Here is a 15,729-nt window from a genome sequence, read left to right on the forward strand (position 1 = left end):
TATTTATTAAAAAATTAATTAACATATGCTTTTCGGCAAGCGACAATGCGTTCAACCAGAGGAACTTCCATCTTGGCAGGCACATCCCCTTGCCGCCTTGCGTGTACAAAACTTTCGGATAACGTATTTTGGACTTGACTCGTAAACCAATTTTATTATCACAACTTAACAGCGTGATACAGTATTTCAATATTACAAATTACATAAATTGCACATGCATGCCATCAACAATCACCCTTTACACAGCTTGATACATGGTATAACCCTTTTATGGGCCGATAATGAACACTTTGGGCTTATTCTTGGGCTCATGTAGCTTTCGGCTTTTCCTTTCCTGTGACAAAAAGGATGCCACAAGCAGCAAGTAGGTGCTAATGCATTCACAAACTGCCAAACTTGGCAAAGCAGGACTAATAATTTCCCAAAGGAAAGGGAGAGAGAGAGAGAAGAACAGCTTATTGCTTAGCATTACTGAGTACCTGTAGTACTAGAGTTGAAAAATCATTAGTGATGTTCTATGCTGGTTGAAGATGTTGATCTTTTTTTCTTCTTTATTTTGTTCAGCTGATTACAAACTGCAAGAACAAAAACCAAAGTGAACATCTTTCTTTGAGTGCAGTGAACAATAAGTTGGAGAATATTATAACTCTTTAGCATACGGCAATTCCAACTATTGTATTACCTTCAATAACCCTCCTGTTGAATCCTAAACTAGACAGTATGCCTGATTCTAAGCACAGCTAGACTGCATCCTTGCAAAATTGATCAATTCCGCCCTTGCTGCTTCCATTACCACCTGGAAGTCTATATTTGTATACCTTCCCCTGCAATGCAGATTTAGCATCTTAGCTCAAATTGTTCCTAATGAACTTCATACCATATAAAAGCACATTGCCAAGAAAGGGTCACTAATTAACACTATAAATAGAGCATCAAAACCCCCAAGTCAAATGAACACAAGTTCAAGAATAAATTTTGTTTGCATACCAGAAGTGAGTCTTAGACCAAAATGTAGAAGGATAGGATGGGCTTGCAATGCCGTGCATTATCCTTGCAACTGCTCTGGGGGTGAATTTGGCTTGTGAATTGCTCTGCAGAAAGACCTGGCATGCCAAGAAGAGCCAGTATATTAGAACTTCCAAGCATGAGCAGCCTCGAGTATAGGATCTAAGTAAATCTGTAGGTTCTTACTTTCATATCTGCTCGCAAAAATGGGCTGCACATGCAAATGATAATGCTATCAGTACATAGCAAGTTAAGAAAGGAAACCTTCATGTCACGAGTTATTATGATATTATGACTTAAGTTTCAACAACCAAATATTATCTAGTATTATGATATCACTGGTGAAGAATTTTACCAACCTGCTTTTACCCATCTTATTAGGGACATCAAAATTATCACCTCCATTGAAATATTCAAAAATCTTCTTTTGCAAACATAGTGTGTGCTGGGCATCATTACAACCATGCATCTTGTCACATGCATTAACAGCAAAGACTGCTGCATTATACATTGCATCCAACTTCCGCACCTAAATCAAAGCAGAGAACAAATCAATTCTATCCAACACGCACACATGCGCAGTCTGCACATACGCATGTAAAATAAAAGAACCCACAACAGGCCAATCAACTGGCTAACACCCAATAGGAGTTCATATATTTTTTCATATATGGTTTTGTGAATAGGCCCACTTTAGCATTAGTTCAGATTGGTTTCCTGTGGGATGCACTAATGTAAAATTATAATGACTACTATATTTCTAAAGGACCTTTAAGTTGCACAAGAACAAGAAAGTACTTATGTTCGAACATTGCCACTGAACAACAGCTGTAAGGGTGATTCATAGTTTCATACCATCGTATTTATACTTCCTCCACCGTTCATAGTTGCATGCATATTGAAATTGAGAAACATCTTTAATCTGATAACATATTATCAATTACCTTACAACTTTCAACCTCTGATAACCATTTCGTAAGATGTGCCGATAGAGAACAAAGATCTGCAGGGACTTTCACAATTGTATAACAGTAGGCTTGGTCCTTCACTTCGTATGTTACTTCTCCTTTCAACTAAAACAACATCACAAAGACAAGGAGAGATAGCTAATATGAACATTACAGTACAAATACATAGAGGGTGGGTGGGAGATGACGATACAGAAAATTTTCCACGTATAGAAGATAACAAACATGGTAGCCTGTTAAAATCTCAATTTTGTAAATCTAAGCATTGCATAAACTCCAAATAAGTCATGTGAAACATTACAAGAAAATTGTCTTCTTTCTTTTTCCCAATAAGGTATTAAGGGTGGGATGAGGTTGGGACGAATCATACCAATCAAACAGGGAAAATATACAAATGAAAATTAAAAAGGTAGGTGTCAAAAGCCAAGCAATCCAATTCAACCTTTTTTCCTTTTTCAACTCAGATATTTAATTGTTCTTAAACATATGATCTGCTTTTAAAGTATCCAAACCTTTAAATTCTGTAAATGATTTGATACAGCGGTAGTTGTAACTCCAATGCTATTTGCCACAGTGGGTATGTCAAACACATATTGTCCTTGCTTGGTCTCAGACCTGAAAATCTCATTAAGCATAATTTGGTTCACCGCATGTTATTTGGTGTAAAGTTGTATTCAATTAGTTAGTGTAATCAAAGCCACTAATTATACTCACTTCTTCAAAATTGCTGCAATAAGTACATCCTTTTCAGCAAGCAAAACTTGGGGAGTCTGCATTCATGCAAGTATCACAAATCAAGCATCAAGATGTCAATTTATAATATTATACAACAAAGGAAGTGAACATAGCATGTGATGAAAATTATGCTTTTTCTCCTAATATTGATCAAAGACTAAGGGCTGTGAGATGACTTGTCTAGTCACTAGATTATTATAAAGCAAATCTATTGTGTAGGTCTACTAATACACAACCATGAGACAATCACTTTTGTTTAGTCAGATGGACAACAGATTTGCATAATACTATAATCTGTGATCTCTCTTATATGTTTACAGCTCCAGGTGATACTGTGGAAGAATCTCCATGTGCTATTGTAACTACCCAAAATCTCTTGACAACTTTAAAACATGCAAGCAATAGAAGTCTTGGGTAAACAGAAACCTCAAAACATATTTGCCACCTACCATATGAAAATTCAAAGTGCATGTTACATTTAACTCTGGAAGTAAACGCAAATATTGCACTTCACCCAACTCCAACTGCGTTAGAAGTGTGAGCATCACCTGCGAAAACAAAAACGAGCAACAGAGCATCTTAGTGCATAGTTTCTTAAACTCCTCACTCCCGGTAAGGGATTCTTCTATCCTGACTTGATATCAAAACTAAGAATATTGAACAGCAATAGTAGAAGAGAAGGACCTCTTCTTTCATATCAAATTTGTGAGATGCAGTTTCTTTAACCAATGAACAAATTTTCCCATGCAAGTTCTCATCAGTAGTGAATACTTGACAGAGGAATTTGTTTACCACATATTCATCCACGCCATCACTGAGGGCACAAAACAGTGAAGTTGTGAACCACTTGAAAACCTATGAAAACCTTCATTAAAGTGAAGTTAATAGAAGAAGTGACTCGTATTTAACTACCTATGCATAAGACTGCGAAGTTTAAAATATGTGTTGTCATCCAAATAAAGATGGCAGTAGGACAACCTCCCATCCCGTCCAGCTCGTCCGATCTCCTACATAATTTTATCATTCATTTTGTTAGCAAATTCCGAGATAAAGAACACATTTTCAAACACCAGTAGTTTAGAAGAAAGTCCACCTGAACATACTCCTCCAAGCTTTCTGGCAAGGTGTAATGAATCACCTGAAAAGATGCAATCTAAGGCTTCAGAAATAATTTCTAAATAATGGTGCAATAAAGCCAGCAAGCACATTGCAAATTGCAATGCACATATAACATCATGAATTTATCACATGCGCATATGTGTTTATGAATGCACGGAACAACAGTTATCAATGCAAGCTAAATAGATCATAAACTTTATGTCATTCCTTTTTTGGGTGGAAATACCAGTTGTTTTTGCAGGAGTTTCTAAGAAACTAGAAGCACAGGGCACACTTAACATCAGGCTACCCATCTCTGCACTACAAATCTATTATTATGTTGATACACTAACCTAACTTTCTCAGGTTACAGTAAAAGTGAATATAATGCAAAAAACAATACCATTTATGAGTATTTCCAGGAGGAAAAAAAAAAAAACTAGTTAAGAGTATAGTTTTTCTTACAGCACCAATATCCCTCTTGTCTAGGCCCATGCCAAAGGCCACAGTTGCAACAACCTACCATCAAAAAAATGAGTCAATAATCCAAGAAAGTGAAAGTTGAGTTTGCTACATATAGAAAGGAAGGAAAAGAACATATCCAGAATATAAAATTAAAAACCAGAATTCAGGATTAAGGCTTGCGCAGAGTAACATTCTCACCACTTGAATCTTGTTAGTGAAAAATAACTCCTGCACACGACTACGATCTTTCGCAAGCATACCACTGTGGTAACTCTGCATAGCATTTTACAAAAAATGTGTCAGATTTTACCATTCATGATCAAGAGTAACATATAACTTGTGTATCATGCAACTGAGAAAAACGAAAAACTAACCTTTGCAGAGATATTGTAGTCGTATAAATATCTGCTTATCATTTCAGTTTCAAACTGCAAAATTAGAATGCAAGGATTATTTTCCAGTCAATGTCAAGAACATAGGACTATATTCAACCAAACTAATGAGTATTAAGAAAGAATGTGTATATTCATTGCAAAAAGTACTAACAATCCCCAGCTGCCAGTAGTTTAACAATATTCTATCCCCTCCCCCCCAGATATATTTAGGTGCGCCATAGCATGCTAATATGAAGTTTGAGCAGCTACCCAAGAAAGACAGACAATTTTACTGGACTACCTGAGCTTGTTGACATTGGCATCCTAGAAACCACCATAAGAATATCCAATAAACAGTATTAATACACTTAACAAAACAATATAGGAGGCATTTAAATGACTCTATGTGTACCTGAAACTTGCAGTAGATAATGATGCTCTGAACATCCGTGAATGACGTAGACTTGATTAACATCAGCAGATCTTTCATTCTATTTTATTCATAAAAAGTTTAGTTAATCACGTGAGAAAACTGAGGAAACAAGGGCGAGAGAGAAGTATTCAGACTTGCCTATTTCCACTCAATGACACAGACAGTTGTAAATTTTCCCTTAGATTGGCTTTTTGAATTAGATTGGTTGGAGGAATCTCTAAAGCTGACATGACAGAACCCAAAGTCGTGGCTGTGGCAGTAGCTGTCATTGCAAGAATGCAGTCAACACTGAGCTTGGCACGAAGCAAAGATGCTCTAAGCCTCATATATGATGGCCGAAAATTGTGTGACCTGAAAGAATCTTCAAATTTAAGAACTTGGGGGAAATTACATGCAGTAAGATATGCAGTTCAGCTGGAAGAGAGAGCGATAATAATCAAACTACAAAAACCATATGTTAACACAACCAAAGGCCAAGAAGGCAACAGTTGGTGCAACCACCACTATTCACTCACCATTCAGATACACAATGAGCTTCATCCACCACAACAAGTGATATAGCTGTGGCAGAAAATATAGACAAAAATTCCGCATTCAAAAACCTCTCTGGTGAAACAAATAGCACCTAAAATATAATCCTCAAAATGTTAGCTCGCTGGCAACCATTCAAATAGAAACAACTTGTACACTATATCAGCACTACAGGTAATACACATATTCTATCCATCAAAGAAGAATGTAATGTTCAAATTTAAGAATACAACTAAGATGTGACAACTAAATCAGTAATGCAGAAACATTATAAGTAAGAAACTGAATTCTGCTACACATTTGTTAACAAAATGTTGAAACACCCACCTTTATGACCCCTTGTTGAAGCAGCCTAACTGTCTCGGAAACTTCTTCAAGTGTCTAAAACAACAAAAACAATCGAATTACACCCACCTATCATTAAAACTGTGTGTGGCTTGCTCATATTTGGGCAGTGTGACCTACCTGACTGCTACAAAGAAGACCACCATGAATCATAGGAGGCAGCTGCTTAAGCTGGTCAATCATCAATGCAACCAATGGACTAACAACCAAAGTAACCCCAGGCAAAATTATGGCGGGCAACTGATAACACAACGATTTGCCAGCACCCGTCGGCAAAACAAGCATTGTCGACTTTTCTGCAAGCACCATCTTGATTGCCTCCAACTGCCCATCTCGGAACGAATCATAGCCATAAGTTAGCCTTAACAACTTCACCAAGTTCTCATCCGATGGCTCATTTCGAGCCACCAAAACCGCCTCTTCAAACAATTCGGAGTCAAATTTCGATCTTTTACTGTCATGCCTCTTGTGCTCTTGCTGCGTAATAGTATCTGTAACCAAACCACCTTCTTCGCCGCTAGCCTCTCCCTCATTCCCACCTTCTGGTATGAATTTTCTTTTACTTCTTCTGAACGATTTCCGACGACCCGATGAACTGCTATTTCCTCTTCTATTCACAAACTTTTTGCGTTTCCCCCTGCCATTCAGATTGAGCTTCACAAAGTTCCCTTCAGCCCCACATTTTCGGAACTTCACGGAAGGCAAAGGCACATTGCCTCCAATCAAATTGAAATTTTTCTTTACAACTGTGGCTGAAAATCCAGACCTGGTAGCCACTTCACCTTTGGGCTCTGGTGGTACCCAATCCGCCGCAGAGTAATCAGACCCACCAATCTCAGCCTTTGGCTGAGGCTTTAACGCCGAAGAAGAAGAAGACGGGTCGTCCTCGGCAGGATCGAAATTGATGGTGGGTCGTCGAAGTTTCGTGAACGACGCCGTCTTGGACAAGTACCCGGTCGCGGGGTTTTGATCGGAAGACCAGCGGCATATTTTGAACGGTAAACTGGGGGAAAGCACGGGAGACGGGTCTGGTGGCGGGTCGGAAGAGGGCTTTTTGGGTTCTGAAATGGGGTTGGAGTGAGAGGAGGCTCTGACCCTAAGTCTGGATGTGTGGGAGGAGAGAAGGGTAGGCTTAGGCTTTGGCTTTGGCTTTGGTTGTGATGGTGGTGATAATGGTGGTGGTGAGGGTTTAGGGTTTCTTGGGGGAGTAGCAGAGATGTGAGAGCCATCCGAGTCTGAATCGGAATCCATGGTTAATTGGTTGAAGAAATGGACTGAACTTTCAAGTTTTTTTTCTTATGATTTTGCCGCCATGTTTTGAGCTTTATTCTTTTTTATTTTAAATTTACTTTGTTATGTTATGATTTTCCCGCCATTTTATTGGGCTAAGATCTAGGCCCCATTTTGCTTATTGGATAGAGTGTATACAACTGGGCTCAATCCAATCTTGACCGGGAGCTTTAATCTAAACAAGCATCTTATTTATGCCTCCATAAGCTATGAACAAAATCAAGGTATATTCTTAAAACAATCATAATGAATATTAATGAATGGGTTTTAGTTCACACTTACTCTAATGGAGGAATTGAACCACATAGGAATCACTGATTCACTAACAAGAATGTGGCAGCTAGAGGCTGGAGCAAACACAAACCTCCAATGCCTCTCTCACTATTATCAGCCTAATGACAAGGAAAACTTTACAATTACGTCATCAAAACAGCGTGGATTTCTTACAAATATATTGGAACCAGCACAAACAATTGGCAACTACCCAAACAGCCCTTCCAAATATAAAATCATTCAAATACAAGTACTCAGCACCATCTCCTCCATATATAGGCTGAACTGAACCACTGAAGGGAGTGCCCGAAATGCATGGTGGTGGCCTCTTTAAGCAGGATCAGAATGAAATCATTTCACATTATGGTGCAGTTGCACTTGGATTCCAGTTTTGGGGGCTTCATGCTGTCTACCTTGTTAGGAATCCCTACATTGTGTTGCAATGACTCGTCAACATTCTCATCGTTCTCGGTCTTACTAGCCGGGGGTTCTGCATCTGTTTCCACCCGCTTTTGCCTGCCCTTTTGAGATTTTGCAGAACGTCTACCAACAGTTCTGCCGCGTGGTTCCTTTCTCTCAGGATTGGTTTTTCCCAATATTGTAACTGTAGGCTGCAAGCCTTCTAACGGGACTGAGCTTTCCTTTTCCAATGCTACGGTTGCAGCATGGTAGGCCAGATCGTGGACAAGGGAGCTGCAGAAGAGTATTGTATCTGTTGCCTCATCTAGTGTTAGGCTTCTTGCCTTGCTTCGACCTTGACACTCAACCATTACTGTTGATTCCTTTCCTGAAAACATACAGAACTTGTCAGCTAATCACTCTAATTCCATCTCAAAACTGAGCTTTAGCACTAAAAAAACACCACAAGCGCATGAGAGAAACAAAATTCAAAATAGAGTAAGTTGGTGAGGAATACAAAAGAGAAGTAGTATCATGCTTCTTTCAATAACTGGAAAAGATGACTGCCCCATAGCATTAGGAACAGCAAAATATTCATAGAATAAAGTATACTACATCATGACCTATCATGCAATACTCACACACAGAACAAAGTTTTTTTTTGGCCAACAGAGCAAAGTATTTAAGTCGATAAAGTTTATCAATAATACACAAAATATTTTAAAATTTCCAATTGCTTTTTGATGCAAAATGAAGAACAGATAAATGTCATTAATTAGAGCATATTGTCACTTCAGGTTGGATTCCATAGCATCCCAAATCTATACAAACCATCAAATATGGGTATGGACATGAGAAAGGTGGATCCATATCTGCCATTAACAGATGCCGAGTAAACAATTGACCACTTAATGTTCCACATTTCATAAAGAAAATATGAGGAAAATAGTCCATTTATGACATGTGCACTCTAGTACAAGAAATCCTTTGTCAGAACTAACTAAATTGTTTTCGAATAAGTCCACTTGATTGTAAATATTTCCATACCACACAGGATGCAAAGAAAAACAAGATTTATGCAGTCCGTGCTCAAAAAGGATTAAAATTTGAATAATATATCACACTTATTCAATTCCATATGGAACAATTAGTCAAAGATTGAGACATCTGAAGTGGAGGTATTTAATAAAATGTGAGTAGGAGAAATAAAAATCAAATTAGAGTGACACAAGTTCCCTAGGAGACACCCCGATGACTCAAGGCCAGCATGGTTTCAAACTTCAAACCCCGGTCCTGTCGTGTCAGAAGTTTAACCAAAAAGAGGAAAAGAAAGTAGAACACAAATCATAATGCAACACTTATCATACCTAGAATGCCATGTGCATGATTAGTGGTGTTGGTGTCTGGAGCAGAAGATGTCAGATCACTGTCAAGAGGAATGGGAATTAAAGGCTCCTCCATGGTGCTCTTTGATTCAAGGGAAGCATCATTGCTCAGTGAACCAGGGGCATTCTGATGACATTTTTCAGTTTCTATTTCTGATACTGTAATCAAAGACTCGTGAGAAGCAATCTCTTCAACATCCACTCCATCAACACTACTGTTGAGAATGAGAATGGTGTTTTCCTCCTTGAATGAAGACTCTGGAGTTATAACGGATACTTCTACATCTGTGGAACTCCTAGCATTGTTTTGCAAGTCTTCACTGTATTCATTTAAAGCACAATTTTCACAATTTGAAAATGTTGTTACTGAATTGTCCTCCAACCGAGTGTTAACTGCATGGCTCGACAGTTCTGAGGTAGAAGCATCAACGCTTCTACTGCTAGCATTGAACTCATTATCATCGTCATCAACTACAGTTGTTCTGGTAGAAGTTGTAGTAGTAACATCTGCTTCTGTACATTCTGAAGCTAGCAAGTGTGCTCGAGATGTTACCTGTGTTGCTTCTGCAATATCATATTCCACATTTCCAACAGTAACGTCAAAATCATCATGTGTGTTTGATGACAGACCTAACGCTTGGTGAGCATGGTTTGGAACTCCATTTGAAGAGGGCCCAATGCTTTGGGGTTTCATGTTTGTGTCATGTCTATGATTCTCCATGTCTGATTTATTGCCACTCAACTGCCGCTGCACGCGAGTCTCTGTTTGCCTAGCTGAGCTGAAATCAGCTGAAGATGATGCAGAAAAACTACCATGCCCAATGGAGCTTCTCACACTGCTTGATCTATCTTTAGCATATGACTGATCCTCATAACGTATGTGATTCTCCATGTCTGATTTCTTGCCACTCAACTGCCGCTGAACACGAGTCTCTGTTTGCCTAGCTGAGCTGAAGTCAGCTGAAGATGATGCAGAGAAACTACCGTGCCCAATGGAGCTTCTCATGCTGTTTGAACTATCTTTAGCATATGAGAGATCCTCATAAGGTATGGTAGTGGCTGTAAAAGTCCTGCCCTGAACAACAGCCCCCTTGCCACTGCTTGTCCTCTTCAGCAGTATGGAAATACCTGCACCTTCTGAAATGTCAACCCTCATATTTGGATAGTGGTTAGAACGATGCAATTTCTGTCCCCCAGTGTCACTATTAGGTGGGTCACAACCAACAGTTCGTGAGCCCACCTCTTGCTGGTTGGCAAGCCCATCCTCACCTCCTTCTGCCAGTGACCTTGCAAGAGATTTTTCTTGTAAGCAGTTATGGATTTGCTCACTGTAGATAGTTTGGACTTGCTCAACGTTCTCTTCATCATGGGAACTCTTTGGCTTCCCCAAATTAGTAACTTGTGGAGATCCAGGTACAACCATCAAGGTTTCCATTGCATCTAAAGGCTTTTCTTCTTCCAAATTTTCTACAGATAAAGCTGGGGAGTAATCAGGAACTACAGTTATCTCCGGAATAAGGGCGGTCAGAAGTTTATCTTTCCGACTGCATTCTGGACAAAGTCTAATGTTTCTTTCCACCTCATCAGAAACATAATACCTGCAACCACATTTAACACAAAGTGCCATGTCTTCGAGACTATTAATTTCTGAAAAATCACCCTTAACATGAGAATCTTCAGAAGTTGGACTGACTTCCATGATGAGACTGGGGCGACCAGAATCTTCAGAGTCAGCTGCTCCACACTCAACTGTAGTGCCTCTATTGAAGTCGCCATGATGAATGTCGTGTGACCCATTATGGGTATCATGCCCAGTGTCTTCATTTACTACATCCATCTTATCAAAGGAAAATACTTCTTCATGAACATCAGAGTATGGCACCTTCTCAGGTTCACCAGCCATATCATCCTGGTTGTGATCACTCCCTTCAGTATCAGGTGCAGCACTTGTACCTTGATCAGAACTTGCATTACTGCTAGTTGTGACTGAGGAGTTCCTGGAAATCAGAGGACGATGCGCAGAACTTGCTTTTGCAACATAGAAGTTGCTACTGGGAACACTAGATAACAGTGGCCTAAACATATTTTGAGGACTTTTCCGATGATCCTGCACAGACATTGGAAGGCATAAATCCTATGAGATGTGAAGTCCCACAAACTATGAACAGAGCCATCATAATGAGTGAACTACAAATGTACAAAAGTTAAGAATTATAGGATTCCAATGCTCCATATTATAATAAAACGCCAAACCATAATGGAAACCCAATAAAAATTATGAAGAGGGGGAAATTATAATAATTTCAGTAAATTTCCTGTTTTCAGTATTTTCTATAATTCCAGTTAAACCCAGTGGAATAGACATTGCATGAAATAGGAAAGGAACACACACCACATAGACCGAGAACTGAACGAGCAATAGAACACATTCACAGACAACATAGTTTTAGAAATTAAAATAATTCAACAGTGACAGTTTGTACATAAAAACTTTTACATTAACCAACTACTAAACAGTTATTTTCAAATCAATTGCCTCTCATCACCTGATAAAAGAAAAATCTCATCATAAATAATACAGTTAAATGAACTAGATCACAAAGTACCATTTGTCGAAGGGCAGAATCAAACGATCTTTTTGGAGCAGAAGATGATGACACCATTTTGGCTGATTTTTTTGAGAATGCCCCAGCTCTGTTGTTTGAAAAAGCAGCACCTCTTCTTGATGATCGGTCTAGACTACCCACAGGAAGAGATTGTAGAGAGTCTAGATCATCATCACCAGAAGATGCAATAGAACCTTTGCTGTGAGAACTAAATGGATCTCGATCATGACTATGAGATGAACTTACACTTCTAGAAGCAGTTGGAGACATTGATTGCCTTCTGTAATTGGAGGAAGAGTCCCTACCATTTCTAGATGCTGGTGAGGAGCCTCTCACATATGTTGCTGGCCGATCAGCAAGAGAAGTACGAAGGTTGGGAGGTGCATCAGAGGAGAAGCCTGGAATATTTGTTTGCCAAGCTCTAATTTTTGGTGAAGCAGAGTTCCCTCGACTTGTCTTTACAGGAGAAGTTCCCCTTATACCTGATGAGGCCACAGTACTACTGGACCCAGTGCTCATCCTTCGGGGAGTGGGGGTAGAAGACCTTGGAGCAGGTGTTGAGGATTTACTTGGGGGAGTAGATGGTCTCCCTGATGGAGTAGATGGTCTCTGTGTAGGAGTAGCAGGACGTAGACTTGGGGTTGGACTGGAATGACGTACCGATGATGGCCTTCCTCTTGACTGGAATGTACTATTCCCTGAACGAGGAGATGGGCTTAAGCGATTTGGACTAGCACTACCCCTGCTGCTTCTGTAACTCTTCTCCATCTGCAAAGAAAGCAAGAATAATGTAAACATAATGAAAATAAAGAAATCAGCATAATCTTTTAAGGAAATCTGTCCGAGATTATAACACAATCAAATTCCAAAAAAGTGATTTGAGCACCTACAGTGGATGATCTTGATATAGAAACAGGTTGACTCCGAGGTCTGCCCCTGGGTGCTGCATTAACTGGTGCTGGCTCATCATCCAAGGAAGGAAAAAGAGGGGTGTCGGGAGGCGTTAATAACCTTTGAAAATAATAACACCAGATAATTCCATCAAAACAAACTACAAAGAGAGAAACAGGAGTGGACTACAGATACTGGCTATAAAACATCGTGAAGAGAATAAATGCAACGCACTTCTCATAAATAATAACAATTCAGTTTTTGCTCTGTGAATAAAGCCAAATTTCAAGAAGTGAAATTTCCAGATTTAGACGGAAAAGCTAGAATTCTCGGCTAGATAAAATGAAATAATTAAAATATACATGGAAGTAGAAAAAATTTCTTAGTTGAAAGTTAAAAGTAACTTCTGCTTACTTGAGAACTATTATTCTAGTTTATACAACAATTCCCAGTTTTAACGTAAGAAACTTGTCTTACACCCTGGGTGAATCATGCTTTTGAAAATGTGAAACACATATAAATTGATCCTAGAAGCAATTTAATCATGTTTTAGTTCTTGAGAATGTATACGTAGCATATCAATTTTTTATAAGAAGAATGTATAGCATATCTGTTTTTCTTTTTTTGAGAAGAAGAATCTATAAGACTAGCGGTATCGTATCATATATGTATAGCACATATGTATAGAATATTAGAATGTATGCATATCATAAGACTAGCGGTATCATGAAAGAAACATAAAAGTGATAAAACCAGTGATTTAGCAATGACAAATTAAATCAGAAAAGGAAAATGTATAGTTCACCAATCATAGTCATTTTTCTCCCCATCCACATTAAGTAGGTCGCTGCTCTCTCCACGTGTAGGAATAGTGATGCCAAGCTTGAAATCCGAAAATAGCCTCAATTTTGCAGCTGTAAAATCGAAGATATAAATGGAACCCTGTCAGAATCCTGAACTTTACACTTCCTATCAAATCATAAAATGGATGTCATCTTACAAAATGTGTCTTCAAGATCATCCGAAGACTGAAGCAAGAAATTCTCTTTTTCTCGCGTCTGCATTTCGTTGAACAAAGCAAGATCTTCATCTTTCTCTTTTAAAAGCATTCCACTTTCAAAACTGCGACCTCGTCTGTGATGGTTCACTCTCGGCTCTCGTCCGGGAGAGCATCTCAGTGACGGGGAAGGAGGCATCTCTCACCACCAAAAGCTACACACTCAAAACCGCCACCCCAACCTCTCCATACAGCGCAAATTGAAACAGTAACCCATCATATACATCCAGCTAGTACTCACAATGACAATAATTTAAGTCCAGAATTACTTCCACGGTTTCACCTAAGAAATCAAAGTCTTCTAATTCGACGCTAATTGCATCAAATTAAATTAATTCCAATGCCAGCGACTAAATACCAGTGGGAATCATACATGGCAGGTCCAAGTCAACTCAAAGCCGAAATCTTTGTAAAAATGAATGCAAAATTGCATAAATTAACGTAGTAACTGAAACAACTGTACCATTCGAAATGCAGAGCTCAACGTCCACATATGCAATCCAATCAAATTAAGATCTTCATCGAGTAACACAGCCTCGAAACCCTAGATTTTGCCATTTGAAGGTACCAAAACAGAGACAGCAGCACCCGAGCCAAACAAAACCTAACCCAAACTCCAATTCAGCTCCCACTGGACACTCTAAGCCTCCACTGAAGTCGAAATTACAAACAGAAATTCACCATTCGGCAGAAAAGTACTACTGGTGCTTGCAGTGCTCGACTTAGCAAGACAAAACGGCTTCAACGAAACTCAGTGTGAGCGCCAGTATGATCCCGAAGAACTCGAAGCTACACCACAGAGCTCGAGATGCCAATCACAACGCGACGAATGTTGTATCAGACAGTCGGATCTAAAGCATTTATTGCTTTGTCTGGGCGGTATGGATCGGAACTAAAAGGGTAATGGATCGGTGCAAAACAAGTGTGAATTTTCTAGCATTCTCTCTCCTCCGAGAAAATTTGATTTCGAACAGTGAAATTGGGGGGTTTAAAACTGGCCCTTTGTTGTCGTCTAGATTTGCTGCTTCTTTCCTCCGTAGCAAGCTTTCATTACTTTCTCTTTGCTCATCAAGTTTTCCTTTCTTTTTCTTATTTTTCTCTCTTTCAGTCCACCTTTTCTTCTTCCTAATTTTTACGACGATGCCACTGATGTTACACTTATACGTAAGTACAAGGTACAGTCTCTACTAATCCTAAGTTCTTAACCTCTCGTTTTCTTTTCTTTTGTCTTTTTTCTTTTATCTTTTTTAATTAAAAATATAAATGGAAGTGAAACAGTTAGGAAAATTACAAAAGAAATAAATTAAAATGAAAAAAGAGAAAATAGAGGAGAAGAAAAAATTAAAGAAAAAATATACATAAATATATAATGTGGTCGATAAAATAAAAACTATAAACAAATTTAAAAAATTTTAATTTTATGTATTACTCTAGTCTCTAGTGCTATTAGTTTTTTATTGAATGTTGCTTTGCTAGTGTGGTATGTACCTGCGATGCATTAAAAGGTGGATTTGGAGCAGTGCATTTCTACTGCTATTATTGAAACGATGTATTCAATGATCATAAAATTGATTCAGATTAATAATTGGACCCAACAAAATAAATAAATTTCTTACCATATATATTAAATTTCAGGTATTTTGACACATTCCACTATGGTGGTTGATTTTATGCATAATATTATGAGTTGTGCTAGCGTCTATGCCTCTATGGCCACAAAAATAATTTTTGGCTTACACGCATCAGTGACTACTTTACGCAAGATTATCATAAAAAAATTTCCTAAATATTACTATTAAATAATGCTTTGTTGACTACAACTATATCTTTGTTATTATACAAAAGTCGAACAGTATCGCCTAACCCATTTTGAT

General features: G+C 38.6%; 2 protein-coding genes across 2 annotated transcripts; both read right to left on the bottom strand.

Moving 5' to 3' along the window:
• Window positions 1-169: 169 nt before the first annotated feature.
• On the bottom strand, window positions 170-7,205 carry LOC147294776 (DEAD/DEAH box RNA helicase family protein). The gene is made up of 21 exons (XM_086233260.1): window positions 6,075-7,205; window positions 5,937-5,990; window positions 5,594-5,703; window positions 5,217-5,429; window positions 5,058-5,136; window positions 4,646-4,699; window positions 4,470-4,544; window positions 4,272-4,325; window positions 3,802-3,846; window positions 3,621-3,715; window positions 3,393-3,522; window positions 3,158-3,256; window positions 2,688-2,743; window positions 2,486-2,588; window positions 1,950-2,078; window positions 1,365-1,534; window positions 1,192-1,216; window positions 988-1,103; window positions 683-824; window positions 480-575; window positions 170-334 (listed from the first exon to the last, which is right to left on the bottom strand). The coding sequence occupies exons 1-19, from the start codon at window positions 7,203-7,205 to the stop codon at window positions 731-733; spliced, it is 2,832 nt and encodes a 943-aa protein (XP_086089386.1). The 3' UTR covers window positions 170-334; window positions 480-575; window positions 683-730.
• Window positions 7,206-7,471: 266 nt separating this feature from the next.
• LOC147294777 (RUN/FYVE domain protein) lies at window positions 7,472-14,938 on the bottom strand. The gene is made up of 6 exons (XM_086232737.1): window positions 13,799-14,938; window positions 13,604-13,712; window positions 12,798-12,918; window positions 11,908-12,675; window positions 9,284-11,408; window positions 7,472-8,304 (listed from the first exon to the last, which is right to left on the bottom strand). The coding sequence occupies exons 1-6, from the start codon at window positions 13,992-13,994 to the stop codon at window positions 7,874-7,876; spliced, it is 3,750 nt and encodes a 1,249-aa protein (XP_086088863.1). The 5' UTR covers window positions 13,995-14,938; the 3' UTR covers window positions 7,472-7,873.
• Between the last annotated feature and the right edge of the window lie 791 nt (window positions 14,939-15,729).

The sequence above is a fragment of the Dryas octopetala genome, chromosome 2, assembly GCF_963921425.1.
Source record: "Dryas octopetala chromosome 2, drDryOcto1.1, whole genome shotgun sequence".
In the NCBI taxonomy this organism is placed as follows: Eukaryota; Viridiplantae; Streptophyta; class Magnoliopsida; order Rosales; family Rosaceae; genus Dryas; species Dryas octopetala.